Here is a 13291-nt window from a genome sequence, read left to right as displayed (position 1 = left end):
AATAATATTTAGCTATTAATCATAGTTTTGCTAAATAAAAGGATCTGGCTTGTATTAGTCACATGATCACATTTAACCAATGATCGCCCTTGACGGCAGAACGCGCTGGTTACGAGTCGGGAATGAGCTCACAAAGAGCACGCGCATTTTTTGTGGTCCGGAGCTGTAGGAGAAACACAAGTTAACTCAGAGACACAGACTGATGCGACAAAACCAGTGAGTAGGTGTACAGCGTACACTGTAGTGTATAGCACACAGGAGTATTAGCTTATTACGTACGCGTTGGTAAGCTGTCTTGCAACTGATGAACTGAAACAAACGAGCGTGCTGTGTGTGCAACAGCGTGACAAACATAACTGTCCTTTTATTAACTGCACAAGTAGTGCTGGTCATAGCTGCTGGCTACCTGTGTAAGGCTGTCATGGGTCTGTAGTTCTGTCCACCGTTTTAGGGAACATATTTAGTTTTAAAGTAAGTTTCCGGGCTTTTCCTGCCTTTCTGGAGGGATTATATTTCACTAAAAAAACGATCTAATATGCATGTCCACATAATAATGATTATAATTATAATATTTAAAAAACACTGTATTTTAAAGAACATACATTAAGAAACAGATTATATTAGATTTATATTTTAAATAAGACAAAATGCTGATTTTACAGCAGGAAAATTATTGTATCTCTACAGTTTAAAGATGTAATAAGCTTTCCCCCTGCACAGAGTGGATAGTGAAACAAATGGAATCATCATAAATACATTATTTCATATTTATTACTTTTTTCCCCTCATTGCTTTATTATTGTAGCTCTAGTAATAAATAATAAGGGAAGGATTCTGGATCGCTACTAAAGGTAGTGGATCCCTCAGCAGCTGGATTACAAAGAGCACAGGTAACATTAACACATGTACCAGTTGGAGAGGTATTCCAGTATAAACAAAAATAATAAGCACAACTGAAATGTTTTGCTTCTATAACATTTTTATGTCATCATTTTATTATAGATTAAGTGTAAGAGTTGTTAAGTATGGATAATTAAATAATCGTTTATTGCAATAGCAAGTTGTGCCTTGTTCTCAGATGGACAGCAAGTGGAGAGTGATATATGAAATGATGGGATGGAAGGAAGAAGAGAAGCAAAGAGTGATTCACAGTCTAGTTTATTTCTGTTTTTTGTTGCCTCCAGCACTATCAGCAGCAGGAGCAGCAGCAACACCTTAACAGCAACATTGTACCCATCAGGTAAAACATAGGCTACGTTTGCTTTGCCTTGTTGCCCATATTAGATTCTCGATGAATGTGTGTTGTTGTTATTCAGCCTGGTTCAATGTGCCACTTTTTAGCTTTGAGCACCCGCCCCTTTAAACGTCTCTGCACGGCCCTGGTATGGGTCGATGCTAAGTATTTGGCTCCTGTTATCTCAGTAATCCTTCCATGTGTACATTAAAACCAGACTAATTTTGTTTGTCGGCTGTCCGGCAGAGACTCAAAGTGCAAATGTATTGACATTTGTTATATAAATGTTTCCTGTTTATGAAAACAAGAACGGTCAAAGGCTACAAAAAACTACTCCCTGGCATGCACCAATTACCTGCAACACTAACCTCACAGACAGGGAAGGCTTAAAATGTTGCTCTGTTCTGAAACTGAGTTGTCATTATTTTGACCAGTAACACTCAGCCAACGATGATTTCAGACCGCATAAAGATGGTAGCACCTGAACCTCCTCAGATCAGATCTGATCATTAGTAATACGGTTTTATTGTAAATGCTAAACCTGAATAATATTGCGCCTGTTTGGTAAGAGTACATACTTAATCTGAGGTCACTTAAAACAGCCTTGTATTGGTATATGTTGCGTTTTATTTCAAAATAACGACTTAAACGCTTCTTTTTTCCGATTGGTTCTTACTCAAGTTACAAGCTGATTGACAGCTGCCTTGGCCTATCATATCGCGTTATGTATTGAAAGTGGGCGTGGATTCGCAAGCCTAGTTTTTCTTGACTTTTCCGTCCATTTCACTTCGTCGTCACTACCACCATCCTTTTTAACCGGGACAACATGGCTACTGCAGCTAACCGTTACTACAGCGAAGACGGCAGGGCAACGAAAAGACAGAAAACCGACGGAATGGCCACGGTACGTTGGTCTCAGGAAGAATGGGAATTAATTTAGCGTACAGTGTGAATATACGCAGCTCAGTAACTCATTTCTCGGTGCAGTTTGATTCATTCAGATGTGAGCTAGAAAAAATGTGTCACGACGCGCAGCAGGTTATTAAATCCATGCCCGCGAAGATAGTTGTCCAACAAAACTGGGCTTTTTACAATGTTTTTCCATTTAAACGCTGTGTAGTTTCAATTGCAGCTGCTCGGGATGTGTCTCTGGGCGTAAATAATATTGTGCCCGTTCCTTGCCCTCTGAATGGAGCTGTCGGAGGGCGGTTTCCCCGGCTCGGCCTTGCCGTAACTCGGCTTTGTTCTAGTGCCGGTAACGTTAGCAACGTGCTAGCTATTAGTCGCCCACGAAATAACCCGCTTTTTATTGTAGAGATCATTAGTCTATACTTTGAGCAACCCAATTATTATTATTTATTTTAAGTTTATACAGAACTGTATAACTAGCACCCCTTCCCCCCCCCCAACTGCTCAAAACTCAAACGGGATAGTGACCAGTCCGAGAAGGACGCACAGAAGTGCAACAAACTGAAAATCCCGAGTGTCTCACTGAGTAGCTTGTTGCTGTAGCTAGGTGTAATTTTATTAGACCATGTGGAAGAGAGCGTGTTACAGTATTAAAAAATATTTTTATCTTTTGTGGGACGTTTTAAAAAAAAACAAAAAAAAACGCAAAAATGCACATTAGGGAATTTTCCTTCCACTCGCAATTATTTCTGCAGGATAAATTCATTAAGCGTGTCAGAAAAATCCTTAAATAGATTACCCGATGTCCGCAGGTTGCACAAGTAACTGGACATGTTTTGAGTTTCCTTCATCGATTGTCAAATATTTTGGTGCCCAATAAAAGGAAAATTCCCAGTATTGTATTTCATTTTTTTAAAAATGCAGAATAATCCAGTTCATTTCTTGTCTGTCTTCTTCAAGGTAACTGCTTTTGTGATTTGGCGCTGTATAAATATAGTTCAATTTAACAGTTGTTCAAATCCTGAATTAAAGCTAAAAGTCTGAATAGAATCGCATCTCGATTGTTTTGTGGTCCTTATACAGTTGCATAATTACAAAGTCTCTCACTGTACGGATTCTCGTTATGAGCCAGGAAAAAACCTTCATAAAGAAGAGGTCTACAGTTTGTTTGTTTGTTTGTTTTAATAGGGATACGAAGATCCGCACAAGACCCTTCCATCCGTGGTGGTCCATGTCCGGGGGCTGGTGGATGGTGTTACAGAAGCTGACCTCGTGGAAGCCTTGCAAGAATTTGGAGCAATCAGGTAAAAACTTGGAATAAAGTTTTCCTCAAGCAGCAGCTGAGTGACTTTTAATGATTGCTTTTAAACCAAATCCAACTCTGGCCTTCAACTACATAGAGAAATGCTGATCCCTTTAGACCCTTAGGTAGGGTCCTTAAGTCAGTGCTTATATCTGAAGACTTTGGAACAACCTCACCAAGGCTCGAAGCTTCATGACTTCCTTCAAATTACTTCGTCAGATCCAACGGGATGGTTTTTACATGTCATTCATTTATCAGCCTTTAGTTTGTGTATTGTCTTAGTTTGGCATTCTTTGTGAAGATTATTTTAAAGGTGCGATATAAATAAAGTTATCAACTCCCAGCTAATGTGTTCTGTTTGTCTTAGCTATGTGGTGGTGATGCCCAATAAGCGTCAGGCGCTGGTGGAGTACGAGGACATGAACGGATCATCCACAGCTGTGACTTATGCTGCAGACAACCAGGTATACATCGCCGGCCACCCAGCGTTCATCAACTACTCCACCAGCCAGAAGATATCCAGGCCTGGAGACTCGGATGACTCGAGAACCGTTAACAATGTTCTTCTGTTCACTATCATGAACCCCATCTACCCTATTACAACGGTGAGTGCAAAGATTTGTGTCATTACTTTGCCTGGGACTGTTTTGTGTACCAGCTGACGGGTGTCCTTAAATGTCAGTGCTGTTGTTTTGACACAAACAGTTGTTAGTAGTTATGCACTGCAGGAAAAGTTTTAAAGTTGGCTGCCGCTCTGGTAGTTTGGAACAATGTCAGTTATGTGTCGGTGGCTGAAATAAAAAGGAAGCAGAGACCACAAATGCTACAGCCCATACAAATACAGAGTATCTTTGCCATTTGTTGGAATGTGCTGCTTTTCTCTGAAAATTGAGTGGTGGTGCTGTGATGTAATGGTAGAAAGACATCCCTGCTTAGATCATTCATGGACACCATACAGCCCCAGGCTTGTACCAGCCTGTAGACGTCCTGTCAGTGAAAGTTTATACACATACACAATAGGGGTGGGCGGTATAAACGGTATATGGTAGAAACGATATAAATTTGGCCAACGGTAGAGATTTTGACTCTACTGCTCTACCGCGATAGCGCATGTTGATGGTGACATCAAGTTGCGCCTGTTTTGGTCAAAAGCATTGCAGCGGCTGCAAACATCTGCAAATTATGCCGGGCGACAGTCATAGCAAAGAGACGAAGCACTTTTGGAATATGGGGAAAGCCAAAAACTGCGCTTCCTCCACTTCCCTACCTTTGATTCATTAATGCCAAATTCTCTCGCAGCCGCTCTATTCCCATGTAGTTGCAGTATATTAATGACTAACCTCGTATTGTGGATGGATTATCTCAGTTGTTCTCCTGACTGAAGTTTGGTCTGTTTACAGCATCCTGCCATGCAATTGCATTTGTCCCCAACCACCAGAAACCCTCACGTTAACTTTTATCGAGTGGAAAAAGTTAGCGTTCATCCTTCAGCTTCACTGTGCTAATGTTATGCTAACGTAGCTGTTTTGCTAGCGATCACGTAGGACATCATTATATACCAGGTAGTCCAACTTCAGTAACCCTACAAACGTCACTGCTTAGTTTTCTGTCTTCATTTACGTTGGAAGTGATAGCAGAGCTGTACATCTTAATTTTGTCAGAAATCTCTCAGTCAGAACATGCTATATCATGTTTAGGTGGAAGCTAGCGAGCTAACTTCCTGCTAACTTCTAACTCCGTTGAATTTAATAAATTCTGTTTTCATGGATGCCTGGATGTTAAACTTAATTGTTACACCTGGTAAAGCAGCAACGCTGATCATTTTATTAAAGATGAAAGAATTTAGACCGTTTTTAACTTCTCAGTGATGCTGCAGTGTTTGTTTGACTTTGGGACCTGAAGCAGACTGAGTTTAGAACCCAGATTACTCCGCGAGGCTCCTGACTACGGCGGCTGTAATGCTCTGACAATCCATGAAGCGGTGCACTTTCATAGCTTACCAAAGTCATACTAAAACATTTTTTACAGATTTTTGAGCGCTGTGTACCACATAAAAATCGGTTTGATGTCCGTAAGCACAACCAGAATTCATACACAAGGCACACTGACGATTTCTGAGAAAATGAAAGGATTTTAAGTGTGCCTTATAGTGTGTAAAATACGTTATACAGAAGAAAAGAATATATCGCGATATATATCGTAACAGCACATGCTTCAAATTATACCGTGATATGGATTTTAGGCCATATCGCCCAGCCCTAATACACAATAATGAGTAGCGTTATGTTAATCCACTTTATATGGTGCACCCTACTGAAGAAGTTCACATCCTCAGATTGACATATTTAATCAATTTTTAAAAATTTAACATGGATCTTTTATATAGTTAATGACACACCAACAGCATCAATAAGTTCTGAACGCCACCATTTGGGAATTGCTGCACTCCACCTAGCTTACGATTACAGTTGTAACCCTTTTGAATGGGAGTACACTCAGGAATTGACTTCGCACCTGCTGGTTGCACTGTAATGCTGTTTTGGGTTATTGCACAGCTAGAATTTTGTAACTCAGATTCTCAGACTGTACAGAGGGTGGTGCTCTGATTGGGGGGAAATCTGGGAGTTTCAAGAACTGATTATTTAAAAAATAAATTGTATGAAACTTTTAAGGGGGGGTCAAAACTTGCATTAAGATTGTAACTAATCTAATCATAAAACTCGTGTTTTGTTTCATGTTCTCAGGACGTCCTCTACACTATCTGCAACAACTGTGGGCCGGTCCAGAGAATCGTTATCTTCAGGAAAAACGGCGTCCAGGCAATGGTTGAATATCCTTTCAAGTGTTCACTGGCTGCTATCTTATTTGTTAACTGTGAGAAACAAAGGAAAGCTGGTATCTTTATAAACATATAGGAAACAGGGTGGAGATCAGAAAGGTTTTTACAGTTGCTTAAAATTTACCCACAGTGCCTAACCGCATGTGGGTTTTTTTGTTTTTTTTTTGTCTCCTGTCTTCTTTTTCATTCTTTAGTGGCATTTAAAAAATCCAAATACACACCTTGTGCCCTTAACCGTGCCATCACGTTTGACTCCGTTCAAAGTGCCCAGAGGGCCAAGGCGTCACTCAATGGAGCAGATATCTACTCTGGCTGCTGCACCCTGAAGATCGAGTATGCAAAGGTAACACCTGCAAATAAAATTAGTTAATGACATGTAATGAAAGCTAGTTATAAGTAGAACTGATGATTCTAGCTAGTGTTTTAGCCAAAGCCACAGTAGATTGGAGGGAAAGAGCCACTGGTTTAGAACCCCGGTCCAGTCAGTTAAAATTTATTTTGACAGGTTAAAAGTCGGATTTGTTTATTCATATAATTTTTTTTTTTACGTTTTATTCCAGCCCACTCGTTTGAATGTGTTCAAGAATGACCAGGACACTTGGGACTACACAAACCCCAATCTGGGAGGCCCAGGTAAAACCTCAAGCAGCAGACACACACCCCCAGACATTTGCTTAGTGCTACATATGCTCTGTAGCTGAGAAGCCTGATACTGTTCAGCACCCTTACTGCCACTGTGGGGACTTGCAGCAAGCATGCTACTGGGCAGATGGAGGCAGCACTCTTCACTGATAATGCTACAACATGGATACTTTTTTAAATTTTTTTAAGTGTATGTGGCATATTTTGAAACAAACCAGTGTGGCATTATGACTGAAGCGTTACTTTGGGTCTTTACATTCCTCTGGGTTTTCAGGTTCATTAAGTAAAAACAAAAAAAAAGCAGAACTTGTAATATTTTATTTTTTACAAACCAGTATATCGCTAAGTGGAGAGACTGGCAGGAACAGACAGAGAGAAAGATAACATAGCGAGGCTAATATTTTCTGTGGCATCTTGTTGTTCTGGTTTACTTGTGTTTGAACTTGTTACGTGACCCTCCCTTCAGACTCTTAAGATGAGTAAATTGTGGTGCTTGTGACTGTAGATTCTGCTTCGGCACCTGTCTAACCTAGTTTGTGTTTCCCAGCAGCTCATTAAGTCAGTTCACCTCGGGCGGAAGTTACTGTCAGGAAGTAGTTTTCACTGTTTCAAGAATAGAGCAGCTTTCTTTTCCCCGAAGAAGTAGAGACACTGTTTGTCTAATGCTGGGACAGCATATTAACAATATGTCCTCCTCCACAAAGAGTGATTTAAATAAATGGGTTGATTTTTCTAAAGTTGGGTGTCTTATAATAAATAATACTGCAAAATAACAAAATGCATAAAGGGTTAAAAACAGCCACAGGCCAGTGATGGTATATATACCAGTCAGTTCACCTGCAAAGCGAACCCACCGTTAAAAGTTGTTTTTCTTTCTTTCTTTTCCTTGTTGTAGCTGTTTTATGTTAAAGGAAGTCTATAACATTACAGAAACAATAAGGCTGAGAAAAAAAGCAGGGAGGTGGAGGCGTTTCTCTTGCTTGATTAAAACTAAATCTAATCTAAATTAGAGCTAATGCGCAATATTTGCTCCACTACTTTTATTTTTAAAGCTCAAGTTGGTAATCATTTTGCCGTTTCAGACCAATAATATAAACAAATCTAGTATTCAGTCTTAAAGATTATGCTAGCTTCTTGTGTAAAGATGTTAAAATTACTTGGTTTGCAGGGAGCAGTGGTTCAGTCTAATGCCTGAAATAAGCTTCAGCAGCACATCTGCCTCACAGCTTAAGAGGAAATGGAAAATCCTTTTAACCTTACTCCGTAACCTGATGTGTGCGTCCTGATAAATGTAATGACTTGAATGGCGTGGAAGGTAGAGGTGACAGGTTAGGACGTCTATTTCCCACAGAAGTCTAAATCAAACTTGGACAGTTGAAGTGCGTTTTTGTTTTCTGCTGCAGAAAAGGACGAAATGTCTTACAGCTTTTTCTTCACATTACAGCAGTGTGACTGACTGGAAGCAACAGTATTTACTCCTTTATACTGTTATTTGTATTTCTTTTTTAAAATTTAAATAAGACATTCTGATATTCTTCATTTAACTTAAAGTAGAGAAGATTATGGTTTATTTTTCCCAGTCCCAGTTTTGAGACAGATGTCTGTATGTAGGGCTGGGCGATATGACCCAAAATTCATATCTCGATATATTTTACCTGGACGGCAATATAAGATATATATCTCGATTTTTTTTTTTTTTTTTTTTTTTTTTTTTTTTTTAAAGCCATAAAGTAAGAACAAAAAGAGAGTTCTTAGTCAAAGCTGTGTCCCAGATGTCACACAGGCACTTTTATTAACATAGAGCATAGATGTACATAAAATTTACTCAAAAATAAATTATGAGCATTTATTAAATAATAATGCTCCATAAATAAAAGAAAACAATGTTGTTTTTGTGCATAACAAAAAGCTCACAATTGTGCAGTCAAAATGTAAACTAAAAGATGCAGAGCATAGTAACAAAGACAGATTTCACAGCTGCTCTGTTCCCACCTTCTACTGTGTGACTGACAGCATTGAGTTTGAAATCCTCTTCGTAACCACGTCTCTTAACAGGTGCCATTTATGGTCCTTATACACAGTAGGGTAATATTACGTTGAAGCACAGTACGTATCACTCCGCGAGGCTCCTCGGTAGCCGTAATGCTCTGACAATCCATCAACCGGTGCAGCACCGTAGCTTACCAAAGTCGTACTAAAACATTTTTTGACAGATTGCTGAGCGCTGTGTACCACATAAAATCGCTTTGCGGCCATCAAGCACAACCAGAATTCATACATAAGGCGCGCTGTCAACTTTTGAGAAAATGAAAGGATTTTAGGCTGTGCAGCACCTCTGGGCTGCATGGCGTTAGCGTGGTTAGCTCGTTAGCGTGGTTAGCTAGCTAACACGTTGACGGCGTCCAGCCCCACGCACGGGGCGATGCGCAGTAACTCGTTAACGGAGATTTGCCGTGTCCATCTTGTCGCTTCCTGTGGTGAAGCGATGGGGGAGGAGGGGGAGTTGTGTTCAGTGAAGGAGGGGCGAGGCCGAGTAATGTTGCGTAAAGACAAAAGTGGACGAAAGAGAGGCAAACTTGCGGCTCCACAAGTATAGTTATAACGTAACATAGACTATATCGATATAAAGGATATTGTCACATCTTATATCTCGTATAAAAATATATCGATATTTTTTTAAAAACTCGATATATCGCCCAGCTCTCTGTATGGTCACACTGACTGAGCGTTGGCTGCTCTATTATTTCTCATTAAATTTCCTCTTGAATCAGTTCAGTCACAGAGAAGCTAACCTGCTATGTGCACATTTTCTTTCTGCTGGCATTTGCTGTTCCTGCCCTTCTCATGGCACATTTTTGCAGGAGTGTTTTTGGATATCTGTTAGTACTATTACTGTTTGTTTTTGTTTTTTTCAAAGTGTGGTTAAACTTTGACTTTAAAGGTACTTTTTTTGTACAACTGAAGTTGGTCTATGGTTGGGCTGTACTCTTGTGTAATGCCACTTTCTACCCTGAGGTGCAGTGACTTAACCTAACCATTGTTAAACCAGGCGAACAGTTATTTACAATTGTAGTTTTAAAAAAAAAAAGCTTGTTTTTTTTTTTTTTTAAATTAAGGTTAAGCATCTGAGGTTTTTAAGTGTTGCCCTCCTGCCTGCAGAGGGCAATTACAAAAGGTACCTTTAAAGTCACTTAACTGAAAAACATGTCTTTGCCACCAAGACTAATGCTGGTCTTTCCCACTGTTTATAATTACACCTTAAAATTTACATTTCGGTTGACAAAACATGTTTTGGGGGGGGGGGTCGGTAGTCGGGTGTAAAAAGCCAAATGTGCTTCAGTTGAAGTTTGTGCTTCTGTATTTTATTACATTTAATTTTGGCTGAGAACAGAGGTGTTGGACCAGCATCAGTTGACTGGCTATCTGTAATGGGTGACTTTCAAAAAAACCAACTGTGCACAGAAGCTTTGTGCAGATACACGCTGACATCAACACTCAGCGACCACCATCTCAAGCATCCACTTCTTCAGGGAGGACACTACCACTATCACACAGAGGGCCAAATGTCCTCTGAGATACCATCCATCCAACACGCCGATGTAGGACTGATACACCACTCAATCGTCATCTCTGCATTCTTGCACAAGACCCATGGAGACATTTGTAGAGTGTGGGGAGTTTTGGTACTGAGCTACACTCGGTCCCTCCCCTCCGTTTCCCCCCTTCTTCGTCACTTTGAGACACAAGCAGCTACAGTGCTCCCATTGTCTACACCAAATGAAGACTGACACCAGAGAAGACACAGCACCACCCACCCAGTCAGAAGCTAGTGACAGGCATCTTTCACCACAGCAGACGATGCATACTGATAACAATCAGTCAAGATCACATTTTTTTTAAAGCCTCGAGCTAAACTGCTCGTCACGCTTTGCGACACGAACGCAGCACACTGACGCCGTACCGACTGATCCACCTCACACCCTCGAATCAAGACATTTCCACTCACATTGGAGTCAACACAAGACAACTGATGAAGACGAGACACTGCTGACAACACCATCAGCACACTCAGAGCCCAGTCAGACCATCCACTGTGTCCCTCCCTCACATGGAGTTCAGCTTTTCTCTCTCGCTCTTTCTCCTCTTTCTCCCTCTGATTTTCTTACTACTTGCATCCCTGTTTAGCTTCTTTCTCCTTTTTTTTCTTTAAATATATTTAAGTCTCTAGAACCTGTGTAACACCTTCCATGTGATGCAGGTTTGGCAATTTGCGGCTAAGAGGAGCCAGCTTCCCCCCCACTGAAATGTGCTCTATGGCAGCTTCAAGTCCTACCTTTCCAAAACGCAACAAAAAGGATGGAAACGCCAACCAAGCTCCCCACCTACCAGTGGGCGTTTCAGCTTGCTAAACCAGGAAATCGATCCTGAGGTGGAGACTTGCCCCCCCACCTCCCCAAAAAGAGGAAATGGATAAGAGTTTGGGATGAAATGAGTTGAGTGGAGAGTGGTGGAACTGCCGCAGCAAATGTCTTCCTCCCACTGTTTGTAAACTTGCAGTAAGTAAATCGAGACCTGTTCTCAAGGAACATAACTGCACAGCACCACATGACCCCAAAGCCCAGCTACCAACATCGCCACACAAGACAGACATGACTCCATTCTTTTTAAATTATTTTTTTCCTTCCCCTCACACAGGCTTAATCTCTCTTTCTGGAAGAGGCTGTGGTTCTGTTTTCTAATGTCAAACCTGCTCTCTGTATGTCTGTAAACTGTGTTGTTGCTCCCTCTGTTGGCAGTTTACAGCCATCAGTAATCTCATCCATCTTCCCTGGAGCTGTGCTAGTTTCTTTGGGAAATAAATCATGTTTTAATCTGGAGTTTGGGTGTGAACTTAATGGGCTCGTGTCGGATGTGCTTGACCACAGATGGCATAAAAGATGGGCGTAGCTACCAACGCTGAAAAGCTTCTTCTAAATGGGCGGCAGGGGGCAAAAAGACTTGCAGCTGTGTAGAAGTCTATGGAAAACTGGTCCTTGGCTCCATTCTGTGACCTCATTTAACACTTTCCTGATTGGTTTATGTTCTCACCGAGTAACGCATTAAGTTTACCAAATAAACTATGGACACAATAAGGTTTTCCAGGGTGTCCTATTGGCTATTTGCTTGTGAGTCACAAGTTGTTAGCCAAAGAGTGAGCGGTGCCCTTCGGGTTCTCTCGTTTCGTGTGGTTTCAGAACTCATCCTGAAACTTCCTAACAAGGCTTCGCAAACCAATGGTGGTTACGTCCTTCTTTTATTTAGTCTGTGTCTTTGACCAACCCTGCTAATTACAAAGCGGCACACACCTGGTAAAGCTAGGAGAGTCTAAATTTGTCACCTGCAAAGGTACCAAGCTTGCATTTCTTATAAAACTCTTCCCCACTGAGGACAGAAAGCCTGATCATTCACGAGTGGTCTTAACGCACTCTCCACACTTACCTCGGGTAACTTCACTTGAGTTAAGATGTAACCATGATTAACCTGGCTTCCCTTCTGATTGTGTATGATTATTGTGTACCTGTACAGATGGTGATGCAGATGGCAATGGGAGCAATGCAGGTGTGTGTGAGCGTACAAACTTCTTTTTTTTTTTTTTTTTTTTTAAATTAAATTTAGCCATTTGTCATACTTATCCAGACTGACTTTGTTTGATACCCTTACCCTCTTCACTTTTGAGATCATTAGCATCCACCTCATCCTTGCCATTTACTCCTATTCCACTTTACACGCTAAGGGGTTTAGCATTGTGGATGTTTTTGAGTTAAAGGGGTTTTGGGGTTATTTCCTTAGACCCTAATTCTGTCTTTGCCATTCATTACACGTCCTTGCCCTCCCCACCATTCCTTTACAATCACTCAAGACCAAAAGGGGCAGTTGCTGAGATGGTTGAGATGTTTGGAGTGTAATCTGTAATCTGAGCGGCTCTCGCAGGCCCGATGCATCTGGCCTGTGAGAGCCAGATGCATGCGTTTCTCTTAAGTACTCTGATTAGTTTCTTTTTTGTTTTTGTAATTGTTCCTCTGACAGATTATTTAGACACTTTGGTGTGCACTCTGATGCACCTTTGGCATCAAAATGTCAGTTTACCATAATACATATTTTGTGCTCAAGCATCCCATTGTCATGTAGAGATTACAGTTCTGTTTCCAGACTTTTCTTGTTATATTTATCTTTTTTTTTTTTTTTTTTTTCTCTATCCTTTTCTTCTTTCCTTTTGTCTTCCTGTTCTTATAGACGATGTGAATGCCAACCCTAACAAGCGCCAGAGACAGCCTGCTCTGCTGGGCGACCACCCTCCAGAGTACGGTAAGGCTCTCACACCCCT

At 40.9% G+C, this 13291-nt stretch overlaps 1 protein-coding gene and 1 long non-coding RNA gene across 3 annotated transcripts in view; one reads left to right on the top strand and one right to left on the bottom strand.

The window, feature by feature from the left end:
* Nucleotides 1–1941: 1941 nt before the first annotated feature.
* Nucleotides 1942–13291, top strand: part of LOC146503878 (heterogeneous nuclear ribonucleoprotein L-like) — a 16339-nt gene continuing 4989 nt past the window's right edge. The window contains exons 1-8 of one of the 2 annotated variants that reach the window (XM_085130542.1): nucleotides 1944–2138; nucleotides 3332–3447; nucleotides 3814–4051; nucleotides 6191–6276; nucleotides 6532–6628; nucleotides 6846–6918; nucleotides 12493–12525; nucleotides 13201–13272. In XM_085130542.1, the coding sequence (XP_084986668.1) occupies nucleotides 2061–2138; nucleotides 3332–3447; nucleotides 3814–4051; nucleotides 6191–6276; nucleotides 6532–6628; nucleotides 6846–6918; nucleotides 12493–12525; nucleotides 13201–13272 (793 nt within the window). In that variant the 5' untranslated portion in view covers nucleotides 1944–2060. Of the gene's footprint in view, nucleotides 2139–3331; nucleotides 3448–3813; nucleotides 4052–6190; nucleotides 6277–6531; nucleotides 6629–6845; nucleotides 6919–12492; nucleotides 12526–13200; nucleotides 13273–13291 lie in introns of both variants that reach the window. The other variant, XM_085130543.1, reaches the window with a different exon arrangement.
* On the bottom strand, nucleotides 8508–13212 carry LOC146503879 (uncharacterized). Its single transcript, XR_014868664.1, has 2 exons — nucleotides 9644–13212; nucleotides 8508–8540 (listed from the first exon to the last, which is right to left on the bottom strand). It is a non-coding gene; the product is annotated as an uncharacterized LOC146503879 (long non-coding RNA).

Source organism: Neolamprologus multifasciatus, chromosome 14 (assembly GCF_963576455.1).
Source record: "Neolamprologus multifasciatus chromosome 14, fNeoMul1.2, whole genome shotgun sequence".
NCBI lineage: Eukaryota > Metazoa > Chordata > Actinopteri > Cichliformes > Cichlidae > Neolamprologus > Neolamprologus multifasciatus.
This window is presented reverse-complemented; position numbering and strand designations above follow the sequence as displayed.